This window comes from Mesoplodon mirus (genome assembly GCF_964341445.2).
Source record: "Mesoplodon mirus genome assembly, chromosome: 3".
Classification (NCBI taxonomy): domain Eukaryota; kingdom Metazoa; phylum Chordata; class Mammalia; order Artiodactyla; family Ziphiidae; genus Mesoplodon; species Mesoplodon mirus.
The window spans coordinates 7,831,202-7,847,317 of record NC_138978.1 but is presented as its reverse complement, the minus strand read 5'-3'; the positions used below and the strand labels follow the sequence as shown (position 1 = coordinate 7,847,317).

The following is a 16,116-nucleotide window of genomic DNA, read 5'->3' as shown; positions in this document are numbered from 1 at the left end:
GTCGTAAGACGCTCATGAGATGTAACCTCCCTACACCTGGAGGAATGCAGCGTCCTTATTTCTCAAGATGAAGGAACACGAAGAGTATGAACAGATAGCCCTTCATAAGTTTCCCCAGTTTACTATAGGCAGACCTCATTTTATTATACTTCACTTTATTGCACTTCTCAGGTATGGCATTTTTTACAAATTGAAAGTGTGTGGCAACCCTGCATCGAGCAAGTCTACCAGCGTCATTTTTGCAACAGTATTTGCTCACTTTGTGTCTCTTGTGTCACATTTTGGTAATTCTTTTTTTTCTTTTTAATTCATTTTAATTTATTTATTTTTGGCTGCATTGGGTCTTCATTGCTGCGCGTGGGCTTTCTCTAGTTGTGGCGAGTGGGGGCTACTCTTCATTGTGGTTTGCGGGTTTCTCATTGCAGTGGCTTCTCTTGTTGCGGAGCACGGGCTCTAGGTGCACGGGCTTCAGCAGTTGTTGCTCGCAGGCTCTAGAGCGTAGGCTCAGTAGTCATTGCTCCACAGCATGTGGGATCTTCCCAGACCAGCGCTCGAACCTGTGTCCCCTGCATTGGCAGGAGGATTCTTAATCACTGCGCCACCGGGGAAGCCCACATTTTGGTAATTCTTGCAATATTTCAAACATTTTCATTATTAATTTGTTCTGGTGATATGTGATCAGTGATCTTTGATGTTACTACTACAATTTGCTGAAGGTTCAGATGATATCACTTTTTAGCGATAAAGTATTTTTAAATTAAGGTGGTTTTTTTTGGACATAACGCTATTGCACACTTAACAGACTACAGTATAGTGTAAACTTAACTTTTATATGCACTGGGAGACCAAGAAGTCTGTGTGACTCACTTTAGTGTGATATGCACTTTCCTGCGGTGGGTCTGGAACTGAACCTGCAATATCTTCGAGGTGCCTATACTCTTAACTCACACCCCCCTTTGTTCTATCACATATTCCCACAACTTTTCACTCTTCACCAAACCCAGCATAAAAATGTTCATGGTTAACACTTCTCTGGGCCTTCATTTCCTTATGAAGTCTTCCATGTCACATAAACAAATACTAAATAAATTTGTATGCTTTTCTCTTGTTAATCTGCCTTTTGTTAATCTGGGGCCCCAGCCAAGAACCTAGAAGGGTAGAAGGAAAGATATTTTTCCTCCCCTACCATACAATACCCCTCTGAACACAACCCAATTCCCGATATAGAAAGGTTTAATATTAATCTCATGTGAAGGCCTGCAGCCACTAGAGTGACAATTTCCCAATCTCTTGTTGAGTGTTTATTATATGCCAGAAATATAAGAACTAAAACACGTTTCCTGATTTCAGGAGCTTACTGTATACCAGGGAGAGAAGGAAGTAACTGATCATTCATTCATGCAGTAATTATATATAACTGCATTACATGCCAAGCCCTGTTCTAGGCAACTAGAGATATGGTAGGAAACAAAATTCCTGCCCCTCATGAGGCTTATATTCTCATAAGGAGACTCAGATAATCAATCCATTTTATCAGTAAGTCAAGTATATAGCATGCCAGACAGTGATAAGAGCTTTGTAGAAAAATAAAGCAAAGAAAAGAGGAATGTAGGGGGAGGGGTGGGTGAGGGAGCAATCTGCAGTGGGGTTGTCAGGACAGAGCTCACTGACAAGGTTCTACATAGGCAGACACAAAGGAAGAGCAGGGGTATGTGAGGGAATAGGTAGGAAATGCCTGGCACTTTCCAGGAACAACAGCATAGCTAGAGCAGCATGTTAGAGGATTGTGAACGGGAATGGTAGGAAAAAACAACAGGGCAGTGTGCTAAGTGCTACAACTGAAGTGTTCACAGGTCTGCTGCAGGGAGGATGAGTCAAGGCTGAGTGATACTCATATTGAGAATGAACTGGCCAGGCAAAAAATGGAGGGAGAGGGGTACCAAAAAGGGAGTTAAGCACATGCAAAAAGCAGGAGAAAATGCTAGTCCTGGATACGAAATTAGAAAGTCAGATGACAATGATGATAATGATGATGAGATAATAGTAGTGGTAGTGATTCAGGGTGAGAAGTCTTAACAGTTCCCAAATATTTCATTGTATAATTCATTTACCGGGCTATCGTATGAAGCCTCTGAGATCCCAAAACATAACTATCTACATAGAAAGAAACTGTGAATTTGTAATACAATAAACCCTGAGGCATCTGGCACTTGGTTTTCTGGAACGAGGCATGGTAGCATTTTAAAAAGCCGAGTAGGGCTTCCCAGGTGGCGCAGTGGTTAAGAATCTGCCTGCCAATGCAGGGGACACGGGTTCGAGCCCTGGTCCAGGAAGATCCCACATGCCACGGAGCAACTAAGCCCATGCGCCACAACTACTGAGCTTGCACTCTAGAGCCTGTGAGCCACAACTACTGGAGCCCGTGTGCCTAGAGCCCACTCTCTGCAACAAGAGAAGCCACCGCAATGAGAAGCCCGCAAACCGCAACGAAGAGTAGCCCGCTCTTGCCGCAACTAGAGAAAAGCCCGCGTGCAGCAACAAAGATCTAATGCAGCCAAAAATAAAATAAATAAATAAATTTTAAAAAAACAAAACAAAAAAAAGCTGAAAAGCTGAGTAAAGACTCAAGGAGTCAGAAGAAACAAACAGGAGAGCATGATGATGATGATGATGATGGTGATGATGACGACGATGGAGGAGAAGAACAGTAACAACAACAGGCTAAGCTAGACAAAGAGCAAAACTGATAAAAGTTAGAAAAGGCCTGGGCGTCAGTGAGGTGAATATAAAGGGGACCATGCAGCAGGTACTCAGAAATGAGTCGGTTACAAAGTGGGAGAAGCTAGAGCAAGGCTGCAGCGGAAGGCAGGAGGGTAGAGACAAAATCACCTAAACTGGCTCTCATCAACCCCCGAGCACACACAGAGGCTGAAAGACTAAAACAGCCCACTGAATGGCATCTCTACACAGTCCTCCAATAGGAATGAATAACATGCAGTGCATATGCCACTGCACTGCTGAGTGAGGAACCAACAAGCCACGTTAGAGGACCAGCAGCCAAGAAAAACCCATATGGTTACGGTAAGAAGTGAGATGGCCAGGGAAGGAAGTGTGCCAGGTGCCGAGTGGTCAACAGCCTACCTCTAACGTGCCACAAAAGTTATTCAACAACTGAAACAGGATAGCATTAAATGCTTCTGCAAATGACTATAAAAGGGCAAGTACAATATAAGCTGCCACCATAACCTACAAGATTTTAAGGCTTATTAAACACTGCTGGAGGGGGATGGGGGAGGGAAGCACTGGGAGTTTGGGATTAATAGATGCAAACTATTACATATAGGATAGATAAACAAGGTCCTACTGTATAGCATAAGGAACTACATTCAATATCCTGTGATAAACCATAATGGAAAAGAATATAAAAAAAAGAATGTCTATGTGTGTATGGCTGAGTCACTTTGCTGTCCAGCAGAGACTGGCACAACACTGTAGATCAACTATACTTCAATTAAAAGATTAAATTAAACTAAAGACAGATGGATAGAAACCTTTACACTCTCAAAGTGACAACTTCAAAAACAAAGGCATAGGATAACAGGATGTCCAAACCACAGCACCGAGACTAGTGCTTATTATATATACTGTGGTTCACAAGCCACTCTGATATTAGTTATGAAATACAAACTGACCTATGAGACACTTAAAATATTTTTTTCCTGGTTGGTTATCTTCAGAAAAAGAGTGTGTCAGAGCAGAGGTTAATCCGGCTGTAGTAAAGCTATTCTATTTTGGGGCAACTATAAACTCACCCCAAGGAAGCAAAGCTACTGTCTAGGAATCCTCTTACCATCTTGCTGCCAACTCTAATGTGACCTCTCTCTTTTTACTCACCACCTGGAGGGTAAATCAGAATATGAGCTCCTTGTAGAAAAGTTAATGAGTAAGCTGAGCAAGGTACAATATACTTTCCTTTTTCATTAGGGCTTAAAAGTTGCAACTTTTATGTTGTCTAGAAAGTTACTTTTTTTTTTTTTATTCTTTTAATTTATTTTTGGCTGAGCTGGGTCTTTGTTGCTGCACGTGGGCTTTCTCTAGTTGCAGCGAGCGGGGGCTACTCTTCGTTGTGGTGCCCGGGCTTCTCATTGTGGTAGCTGCTCCTTTTGTGGAGCACGGGCTCTAAGTGCAAGGGCTTCAGTAGTTGCAGCATGCGGGCTCAGTAGTTGTGGCACACGGGCTCTGAAGTGCATGGGCTCAGTAGTTGTGGCTCATGGACTCTAGAGTGCAGGCTCAGTAGTTGTGGTGTACGGGCTTAGACGCTCCACAGCATGTGGGATCTTCCCGGACCAGAGATTGAACCTGTGTTCCCTGCATTGGCAGGCAGATTCTTAACTACTGTGCCACCAGGGAAGTCCCTAGAAAGTTACTTTTTTTAAACTCTGAAGAAAGGTTAGAGAAAACAATACTGAGTGTCATTTAGCTAAACTTCAGTGCTGGAAAATGCCATTTATTCCAGAAACATTCTAGAAATATAGAAGCTGAGGACCAGAGAAACTAAGTGATTATCCCGAGGCCCCACTTCTCCCTGAGCCAGGTCTATAGTTGGGTTTCCTGTGTGCTCTGTTTTCCAATTAAGGAAGAATCAACAGCCTTTAAAGAAAATATTCTACGAAATAGCTCACCATAAATTAAGGAAGAGTGAGGAATATTCTTTCTTCAAGCCTGAATAACAAATTTAGTATAAATAAAATAGGGATGCCAACAGGAAGACAGCTTTCAGTCTGAGTCATCAACTTACTCTGCAGGCAGGCCTGGCATGCTGGTCTCCAGAGCTGCCCATACCTCATTCTAGAAACCTAATTTTAAGATTAAACTGAAATTGGGATTCATGCTTCAGAAATGAGGAGTCAAGAGGACACTCTTTAAGGGTCTTTCCTTCCTGCAGGTACTGTACATTAAAAAATTCTGAAAAAAGAGTGACATCAGGAGCATTTTTTTAAGCTCCAAGGAATGTTGGGCTCAGGCGTCATTCATTCACTCTGATCTCACATCATGTATTATCTAGCTATTGGTACAGCACTGGTTAATAACTATGTTCATAATGCTAAATACAATTTAATTACTTCATCATGATCCAGTTAAGGTGGCAGAGAAGTCCACAGAACAAGTCAGAAATATTTCCCCCCTAAAAAATTACAGTTTAACTTGTGGTATTTAAATAGTTAAACGCTTGCTACATGGAACATTCCTTGAAGCCATCAGATGGGTTTTACTGTACTGAACGCAGCATGCGTCATAAGTGAGCTCCAAGCGTGGGGCCCTCGGGCTGCCCAGCACAGCATTTACCCTTGCATGCTTCTGTAATGGATATTTGTGGATATTTATAGTCTAAGCCTAAGCAACACAGTACTGACACTGATGCCAGACTAATAAACACCAGAGGCACCACATAGTAACTGTAGCTACATATTTAAAACCTTATTAAGTCGGAATCCAAATCAAGGAGACAACATTTCAACTCAGTTTGAGCTGCAACTAAAAACTGAAAGTAATTACACTTTACTCTCTATTGCCAGAGGTTTGTGGAGGGCTCAAGATATTTATGATGGGGTGACATGGGTCTCTTCCATATGGAAATAGGCTATTCAATGAATGAAGCAATAGCAACTCCCTATGTAAAAGTGTTCTACCAACTGATCATTTTTTTTAAAGTTAAAAGGAAAGAGAAGCAAAGGGACATAAAATGTTAGGAAAATGGGGCCTCCCTGGTGGCGCAGTGGTTGAGAGTCCGCCTGCCGATGCAGGGGATGCGGGTTCGTGCCCCGGTCTGGGAGGATCCCATATGCCGCGGAGCAGCTGGGCCCGTGAGCCATGGCCGCTGGGCCTGCGCGTCCGGAGCCTGTGCTCCGCAACGGGAGAGGCCACAACAGTGAGAGGCCCGCATACCGCAAAAAGAAAAAAAAAAAAAAAAAAAAAAAAAAAAAATGTTAGGAAAATGAATTAACCTCCTGTATTACTGTTTTCCATTAGGTACAGTATTTTTCTCCTACAGTGTCATGTCTTAGGAATGCCACTTCTTCACACTCAACAATGAAACAGTCCACAAATGAGAAATTCTCAGGAATTTCTATCATACAAACACTGCCTTGCCCTGTGAACACAAGATATTATATGCCTGCAGCATTAAAATGTAAGTCTGCCGACATGAACTCTCACCATTCACAAAATAGGAGTCAAACTAAGGCGCTTATGCTTCAGTAAACTACCATGCTGCACTAAAAAACAAGATTGAACGCAAAACCATAAAGAAACTATTTTCTAAAGCTAGGGAAAATGGAAGATGTCATTTAGGTTGGCTTAAAGGAGAATTAAAACAGAAATTTATTTTCTGATAAAAGCAGTACAGTTTTGTTCTGTTTTTGCTGGGAAGTAGGGAGATTGGGGGGAGGGTTCCTTGAATAATGGCAGTGTTATTCCCTAGAGACTATCTGGAAGATACTGGGCGACCTAATGCTTAAAAAGTCTGCTCCACATCTTGACTCCTAACATTCAACATTATTTTCAGTTGGTTCCACTTGGCAGTTGGGAAGAATTTTTTTTCCTACATCAAGATGTGTGTTAAAGGGAACATAATCTCATTTGTACACTAAGGTTAAGATTCAAATAGTAAGATTCAAAATCCCCAAAGAAAAATAACATTTTATATTGAATAGTAAATGAAAGATTTCACTTTTCCTTTCCACAGAACCTCTGCATGTCCCCACTGGCCTGAACAGAACCCTACACAGTAACTTTGCCTACCGTGATAAAATACAGAAATAAAAGCCTTCTTGCATAGGGCTTCACGAACATCGTTAGTAAAATTTCAAAGTCAATTTCACAATAGCAGAAATTGTCCTTTCCTCTGCAATATTTAATGAAAAGGTTTCTCACTCCCTGTCCCTCTGCCAGGTATTTTAGAATTTCACCCACTTTCCACTAACAAGTTCTGAAGGAAGAAACAAGATTACTTTTGTTTCTGAAGCACTTTATGTTAGAAGTGAGTGAAATGCCAAGGAAAAGGTAGGCTGATTAAGAAGCAGAAGCCCATTCTTCATAGAAAATCTTTTTCAGCCTCACCTGCAAACCAAAATGAATGTTCTAGCATCTTCAATTATCAAGCTAAATTCCCTTTTAGCAAAAAGGTTCAGCAAACCTTTTCCGTCGTTAACCTGTCAAAGTGTGTCACTATTCTCAACGGTCCTTGAATGAGCAGCCATGGTGGAGAACACCGAGTGCGATGTGAAGGGGACTGCACGCTCGGGGCAGGACTGCAACCCCCCAGCTCCTTAAAGTTTCTTTGCTCTCCTTGTTTTTCCTACCCAGTACTCTTTTTTTTTTTTTTAATTTAAGTTCTAAGCAGCTAGTGGGAAGCAGCCACAAGCACAGGGAGATCAGCTCAGTGCTCTGTGACCACCTAGAGGGGTGAGATAGGGAGGGCGGGAGGGAGACGCAAAAGGGAGGAGATATGGGGATATACGTATATGTACCCCAGTACTCTTGAATACAAAGGCCACAAGGTACGGATAAAACTATCATCCTGGAAGTGACAAGCAGGGAAAGAAAAGGCATTTGTGTTGTTGTCACGGTGGTTTCATGGATGGCACCACAGGTGACAACAGTCTGCTCTCACTGTAGTCACCAAGGGGGAAGGAAGAACCTATGAGTCAGAAGGCTTTGCTGCTCCTAACGTTCGTATTCATGGAGAGAGACAGAAAGTACCTGACAGAGTCAGCAACAGGCTGGGAAAGCCAAGCTGGGTGCCCCGGCGGGTGACCGGCACACGCAGGACTCAAGTGCGCGCACCAGCACTAGGATCCGGGAGCCCATATGCACCAGCACAGGAGGGGGCGGCCCTTCCACAGCAGTGCTCACAGGGCTTTCTGTGAACTTCTAGAAAATATCATTTCACGTGTCTCTGAATAAACCTGGTACAGCTACTCAAATGTGCAAACTTTCTTTTGATTATACATTTTACTAACAGAAGCAGGGGCCTATACAGAATTCCATCTTCAAAATAAACCAAATGTTTAATTCGTTTCCAGTGAAATTTCTAACTAAACAATTTCACTGTGACTTATAAACTACCTCAGAATTAATGGACATATCTACTTATCAGTTACTTTGCCTGGCCAACTTACAATCTGCCTATGCATCCCTCCCCCCATCCCTGCCCGGCCATTTCAGACTCAAGTATTCTGGTGAAAATTATCTTACAAAGCAGCAATTTCAGGACACCTCTGAGAGTTAGAAAGTTCTTCCATATGCTGAACCAGAATCTCGGTGATTTTTAGTCCTAACTCTGCCTTGTGGAGCTACACAGAATACCTTTCACTGAATCTGAGTTACTACTTACCTTTAGACGTTCGATGGCTTCCTCTCCTCCAGGCGTAGACATGATTCTCTCCTGAATACTGGTCACAGATGTTATGCCCACCTGACTATTGAGTGAGCAGGAAGATGGAGATGAAGTAAGGGACCCCATGGATGCTGTGGAAAAATTGCCAGGACGTTGATTCTCAGAGGCTAGCAAGTACCTATGCTTATTGTTCTGAAAATCTTTCAGATCTGGGAGACAGAAAGAAGGGAAGGCAGAAAAAGTAGAAAAGAGGGAAAGGAGCAGGAGAAGAAAAAAGACAGGAAGGAACACCAGTGTAAGAAAGGACAGCATTAAAGCAGCAAGACCAAGACAAGTTATGATACAAAGACAAGTTATAATTGTTCTAGATGGCAGTTCTGAAACATGTCTACCTTTAATACTGGTATTTTAGAAGTTAAGAACCGCTTCTGAATTTGGAAACTAAAAAATTCTAATGTGGGTTAACATTGTATCTGTTAGGGGGTAACCAGAGCCTCAAAGGATACAGCTCAGGCTCTCCCTCTAAACAGCCATGCTACATTCCTGTATTCCTTCTATGGCTCCAAATCTATAACGTCTTAGGTTTATACTACTCTTAAATCCTGTTAGTTTGTAACAGTAAGGGAAAAAAGATGATCATTTATTTATCAATATCAATATATATCAGTCCGGCCCAGTATGTTATGTCATTCAGCAAAAATCCCCAAGAAAATGTTACACTGAACAAAAATCTGAGTGCTCAGTAGTGTTCTTTGCATGCTAAAAAGGATTTTTAAAATATGCCTTTTAAAAAAAGGAGAGGTAATCGTAGCAATTACAGGGATCTTGTATTAAGTCCTGGTTAAGAACTTAGGGCTGACTACCTCAACAGTGATGAACAATTAGCAAACTGCTGAATTTGGTGTAGCTTACATTCGTCTATTAGAGCAAGCAAAAATTAAGGCTGATTATCTGCTAATTTAAGTAAGGCTCTCACGCTGCCTAACCGAATGACCATGAGTCACTGGGGAGCTGAGCTCCTAGTATGGGATGTAAGTTTTAGGGACATACTTTCATTTACTAAGGTCTTTGATTGAGCTCTAAGTTTTGCTTTTAGACTTAGTTTTGGTAAAAAGAGCCACAAACAACAAATTCATTAATTTGCTATTTGTACTTTTCTTCATTAGTCATCTTTCTCAAATAGGCACCAGAGGAAATCCACAGGTATTGGTGCATTCCTATTTTTAAATTAGCTCTTTTTTTTTTTTTTTTTTTTTTGCGGTACGCGGGCCTCTCACTGCTGTGGCCTCTCCCGTTGCGGAGTACAGGCTCCGGACGCGCAGGCTCAGCGGCCATGGCTCACGGGCCCAGCCGCTCCGCGGCATGTGGGATCTTCCCGGACCGGGGCACGAACCTGTATCCCCTGCATCGGCAGGCGGACTCTCAACCACTGCGCCACCAGGGAAGCCCTAGATCATTTTTAAATGTAAGAAAATCTACATTGCTCAAAGTTCATATCAAAACTAAATAAGTTTTCCTTAAAAGATATAATATGAATCAACACGAAGAGTCAGAAGAAACATTATTAGCTCTTTCTGTGTCTACCCATGTGAATTTAATCAAAGCCAGTTCTTGAAGTCCCTTAAAACCAGCGGTTGCTTCAAGACAGTTTGAAAACTACCATCTGCAAATATAGAACATGGGAAAACAAGCAAGTTTTAAAAGGGGGATAGGAACTGGAGCAAAAAAGTTAGCCATCAGGTGATGGCAGCAAGGTGGGAAAGAATAGGATGGATGGAGTTTAGAAGGTCCAAGTGACACATGCAAGCCCTAAAAGGCTTAAGGGTAGTGACTGAAACAGAAACTTAGAAGTAGTCGAGGCTGCTTTCCTGCACATATACAGAATTAAAACTTAGTCATGCATAGCTTTTTGGGAGATTCCACAACTGCTCAGAAAAGAGGGAGGCAGCAAGCTGGCGGCAGCAGCACCTGGAGCACAAAAGCAAGAACAAAGGGTGTCTTTCCCACACCAGTATCAGTTGGCTTTGGAAATCTCAGACAGAGCTGTTCCAGTCCCAGAGTCACTCTGGATTAGGATGTTATAGTGCCTTCAAGGCTTAACCTCATCACAGCAGCCAGGGCTGCCTTTGGTTTCTCCTATGTATTTCCTCACTGTCTACCAAGTCTTGTTACATGCCCTACTGTAGAAATAAACAAATCAATAAAATCTAAAACTCAACCCACCAAAATCAAGATTCTTCACTTATTCTAATAATTTCTTGATGAATTATCTTAAAAGGGTAAGAAATTACTTTCTTGCCAACATAATGACAGATATGCAGCGGGTAATGAGGTGTGATCCTTTATAAAATGTCCTCATTTCAAGCACACATTTTAGACACCCAAGTTTTTTAAAATTTAATTTGTAATTCATGAAAAAGGGAAAAAAATGTTTACCTAACCGTCAAGTAAGCAGAGGCCCAAGATATGGAGGAAATCAACTTAGCATAAGCACAGGTGAGTGCTAATCCAACATTCACAAAGCTACTCAGTCATGGAGATTTGGCCAACTAGAAGTGATTGTTTTCAATTATATATACACTAAGGCTCAGAATTATACAGCTAATTTAAAAGGATTTTCCTAATAAATAATCAGGACCTGAAGGATCAAGAGGACAAAAAAGGCGTAATATGATTAAAAACAAGGGCTCTGCGTTACACTACCCAGTCTGACCACAAAGAAACCACGGGATCTCATTTAGTGGCAAACTACCCACTCCAGGCAGCAGTGTCCTCCTTGGCAAAATGGAGCTTTGTCAGAGTCACTGACAGGACTAAAGAGATAATATATTCAAGGTACCTAGAACAGGTCCTGGCACATTATAAACACTCAAAACATGTGAGCCGCTGTCATCACTATCATCATCATGTATGACTTTGGATTCAATTTAATCACATTTAAGTGGAAAAACTGAACAGTAGAAGCAGCAAGAGGTTTTTAAGCCTCTCGACTTTATTCAAGCCACAAAGTGAAATTCAGCAAAACTTGCTTTGCTAATGGAAAAGGGCAAAAATAGGAACATTTCTGAATCTACAGTATGCTCTGTCTGGGATTTCCCTGTTAGGATGGCTGGCATGCAAAGCTCATTTTAAGGCTGATCCAGCAGAGGCAGATTAGCAAGTCAGAGTGCTGGAAACACCCAGTACATGAAATACACACATTTGCCTCCACTTCCAGAGTAATCATCGATCAATGGATCAGCTGAAGGTAAGCAAGAGGGAAAATACAAAAAGGGTCAAAGTTCAGGTTCAGCAATGACAGAGGGAACAGAGCGGTATTTGGCATTTGGGAAGGTGGAAAAATTGACACTTAGAATAATATATTATCATTTTACAAACTGTATGTATTCATTTAAACTCAGGTGCTAATCAGTAAGAAGGACTAAACTAGAAGAGGCCTTGAAAATCTTATTAGAATTGTAAACACTATAATATTAATCTGACACTCAAAAAATAAAAATATGCTTTATTAAATAAACTCATATACTATTCTACCTGAATGATCTAGTTAACTCACTTAGGAGAACTTCTGATTAGACATTATGTAGGCAGATCACTGAGGTTAAAAAAGATTCAATTTAAGACAACATTGTAAGACTCTCTGGAAGTCTAATTCTTGAACTTGACAGGAATTGGCTATTTTCCCTTTCATAAGTTCATAAGGAGTGAGTTGGGGGGCATTCAATCATTTTGTAGGGGGGCAACCACTCAAAGGTAAATCTTATCTGAAAGTTGACTGGAATGGTGGATTTCTTACATATATATCACTACTACGTTAATCTAGAGAAACCCATAACACAAAAACAAAAATTTTAAGTAACAGTTTTATGAAGTGGTTAATTTCTCAGTGAGAATAAACTTAACATTCCAAATAAACTTCACTGCTGATCTAAAACAGAAATCTAATAAAAATACAAACAATGATATATTACGTTTTAAGAAGTAATTTCATGAGTTCAAACGGATAAGCTGGTATACGGTACATAAAGGAATTCTAAGATCATTTTCAATGAGTTTTCTTTTTCTTTTTTTTGGGGGGCCACAGGTCTTGCGCGATCTGTCCCCCAACCAGGGATTAAACTGGGCCATGGCAGTGAAAGCCCCAAATCCTAACCACTAAGCCACCAGGGAACTACTCTCAGTGGGCTTTTTAAGAAGTTAAGAAGAAACAAAAAAACTCTTGCCTTACCATCTAGCTGCCTCAAGTTCCTTAACTCTAAGTTTGAGAGCCCTCGAGAGGAAAGGAAGAGATTTGGTGCTGATCCTTAATTCACTTACTATCGATAATATCTCCCAACCCCTGAGCACGAAGAAGGTCCTTCAGCCGTGTCACCTCTTCCTTTAACTCACGAACCAGTTTGGCATTGGGGTCCTCATTGATAACCGCATTGCATTTAATTTGTTTTGCACGATCTGCATATCTAGATCCAAAAAGAAAACACATTTTTGCCATTCCTCAAATGCTCTACTTCTCATAAGTAACATACCATCATTTCTAAATCAAACAGCTTGAATATTTACACATTTTATGAGCCCTAATGATAATACATTTGTAGAAAGCTTTACAGTAAGTACCTTATAAAGATGAGGAAAAAGGCTCCAATGAATTTAAGTGATTTCCCCAAGATCACAAGGGAAATAAATATCAGAGAGAGGACTCAAAACTAATTTATTAGACCATATAGTGTTTCTTCCATTATATCAAAAATGTCTTTAATGAGACAAGAGTTGGAAGTTCCAGATTAAAGTAATGGAACCTATTCATACATAAAACTCCCCTACGAGTAAACATTCTGTCAGTAATTTTTAAAATATTACATGTACTCATAACTCTGTTACTTTTTATGATGTGAGCATTTCTATAATGACAAACATGAGAAGGGGACACTTCATTTTATAGAAATAAATATTGTAAGAAATTTCTACTATTATCTAAAAGTTATCCAAAAATCTCACCAGAGCAAATTTAATATCTTTCCTATGAAAAAGTTCCTGCCTTTCTCAATGAAACTGAAAACTATAAACAGGTAAACTCTATTATAATAAAAATCATTTCCCCCCATGTTTCCCCTGTTATGAGAGTGATGGATCATTGCTTGCTCAAGCAACTACCCACATAGCATATGAAAATCCATGGCGTAACAAGATGACTTATGGTAGCACTGTGTTGTGTTTAGCTATTGAAATCAAACTGGAGTACCTCAGAGTGCTCAAAGTTTCATCGTAGTTGATATCTGCTGGGCTCAGAGCAGCAACCATTGCAGTCCGAGAATTGCCACCTAAAACGATGAATCATAATTATCTCAAACCATACTCATTTTAGGAAAAATTTCATTGAATGTGTCAAATCAGACAGCACAGTCTCAGATCCCAAGATTTAATCAACAGATTTCTAGACTGCCCCCACACCAGGCACTGTTATATGCACATCTTAGTGTCTGGATGTACTGTGTCCAGTTTCCCTCTTCCCACTCCCATTAAGATCTCAGACACTCCACCAAGGCCATTCTTAGTGATGTCAAAGTCACTGGCAACATGGTCAGCACAACAGGCCATTCTCAGCCACTCCTTCTATCAGCAACATGTGACACAGCTAATCACTACCTCCTTCTCATTAAGAATGAGGGAAAGGGGCTACAGGAACAGTGAATGAAGGGCAAAAAGGCCGGAAAACATCAACAAAGAGGAGTAAGGGTTGGTAATATCTAATTATGTGCATCAAAGGAGCATGGGGTTTTCAAAAAGGAAGAAGGAACAACAGTTTGAAGCAGATGCATGTGGTCAGATAAACAACTACTTCACAGTTCATGTCCTGAAGTAAACGAGATTTGGAAGCAAACCCTGATTTAAAGGTGAGCAAATCCAGGGAAGTAGCCAAGATGGCAGAGCAGGAAGACCCTGAGCTCCCTCCTCCCACAGGCACACCAAAATTACAACTGTTTACAGAGCAGCTACTGATGAGAAAAAAATGGAAGACTAGCAGAAAAGACCTTCTGCAACTAAGGAAGGAATCACGAGACAGGCAGGAGGGGTAGAGATGTGGGATAGTTAAGACCCACAGCCCTGGGGGGGCGACCCACAAATGGGAGGATAATTACAATTGCAGAGGTTCTCCCCAAAGAGCAAGGGGCCTGAGCCCCCCATCAGGCTACTGCACCAGGAAGATGAGCCCCCAGAACGTTTGGCTTTGAAGCCCAGCAGGGCTTACTTTTGGGAGAGCCAGAAGGCTGTGGAAAACAGAGACTCCACACTTAAAGGGCACACACAGAGTCCCACCCGCTCCAGGACCCAGGGCAGAAGCAGTAATCTGAAAGGAGCCTGGGTCAGACCCACATGCTGATCTTGGAGGACAAGAGGCAGAAGTGCACCCTGGGGACACAGACACAGGCAGCAGCCAATTTTGGGAGCTCGTTCTATCACAAGGACACTGGTACAGGCAAGTCCCATTTTGGAATTCTCCCTCTAGCTTATTAGTACTAGGACTGGCCCTGCCCACCAGCAGGTCTGCTGCCTTAAGACCCGCAGAACCCACAGCCACTCCGGGACCCAGCCCTGTCTACCAGAGGGCCCAAGACCCTGCCCCGCACACCAGCGCACTGGCACTAGCCCCAGGGACCCTGGGACCCAGCTCCACCCACCAGTGGGCCAGCACCAGCCCCAGAATCCCCTGGGCCCCAACCCTGCCCACCAGCAGGCCAACACCAGCTTTAAGACCCTCAGGTCCCTGCAGCCAGAGACCTGGGAACCCAGCTCTATCCATCAGTGAGCTGACACTAGCCCCGGGATGCCCTGGGCTCCAGTCCCACCTGCCACCAGGCCGATACCAGCTCTGAGACACCTTGGACCCTTCAGCCAGCTGCCCCAGGATCCAGCCTCACTCATCAGCATGTCAACACCAGCTTTAGGACACTCCAGGCTCTGCAGCCAGCCCTGTCAGGAACTGGCCCTACCCACCAGCAGATCGACAACAGATCCAGGACCCCCAGCCCTGTAACCACCCACTCCAGAACCCAGCCCCACCCACCAATGTTTGGCAGCCTCCACACAAGGCAGGGCCTGGAAACCAACTGGACCGGGGGTCAGCCACGCCTACCAGACTTCCCACAGTAGTCAGCCTGCCACAAGAGAAGGACCCACGCAGCCCAAATAGGAGGCACCCCTAGAGCATATAGCTCTGGCGACCAGAAGGAAGTGCATTGCTCGAATGCATAGGACGTCTCCTACAAAAGGCCACTTCTCCAAGGTCGGGACACATAACCAACCTACCAGATACACAAATAAAAACAGCAAATTAGGCAAAATGAGGCAACAGAGAAATATATTCAAAACAAAGGAACAAGATAAAACCCCAGAAGAACTAAGTGGAAATAGGCAATCTACCCAACAGAGAGTTCAAGGTAATGATTGTAAAGATGTTCAAAGAACTCGGGAGAAGACTGAATCAACAGAGTGAGAAGCCAGAAGTTTTTAACAAGAGTTAGAAAATATAAAGAAGAACCAGAAAAAGATGAAGAATACAATAACTGAAATGACAAATACACTAGAAGGAATCAACAGTAGATAAGATGATACAGAGGAATGGATCAGTGAGCTGGAAGATGGAATAGTGGAAATTACTAAAGCTGAACAGAAAAAAGAATAAAAAGAAATGAGGACAGTTTAAGAGACCTCTGGTACAA

The 16,116-nt window shown here is 42.2% G+C and overlaps 1 protein-coding gene across 7 annotated transcripts in view; it reads right to left on the bottom strand.

The window, feature by feature from the left end:
- The window catches only part of KIF1B (kinesin family member 1B), a 150,355-nt gene that overhangs the window by 76,623 nt on the left and 57,616 nt on the right, over positions 1–16,116 (bottom strand). For 4 of the 7 annotated variants that reach the window (XM_082613275.1, XM_082613274.1, XM_082613276.1 and 1 more), the window contains 4 exons: positions 13,638–13,716; positions 12,716–12,858; positions 11,598–11,639; positions 8,396–8,529 (listed from right to left, as the gene is read on the bottom strand). In XM_082613275.1, the coding sequence (XP_082469401.1) occupies positions 8,396–8,529; positions 11,598–11,639; positions 12,716–12,858; positions 13,638–13,716 (398 nt within the window). The remainder of the gene's footprint in view (positions 1–8,395; positions 8,530–11,597; positions 11,640–12,715; positions 12,859–13,637; positions 13,717–16,116) is intronic. The other 3 variants (XM_082613277.1, XM_082613278.1, XM_082613280.1) reach the window with 1 other exon arrangement.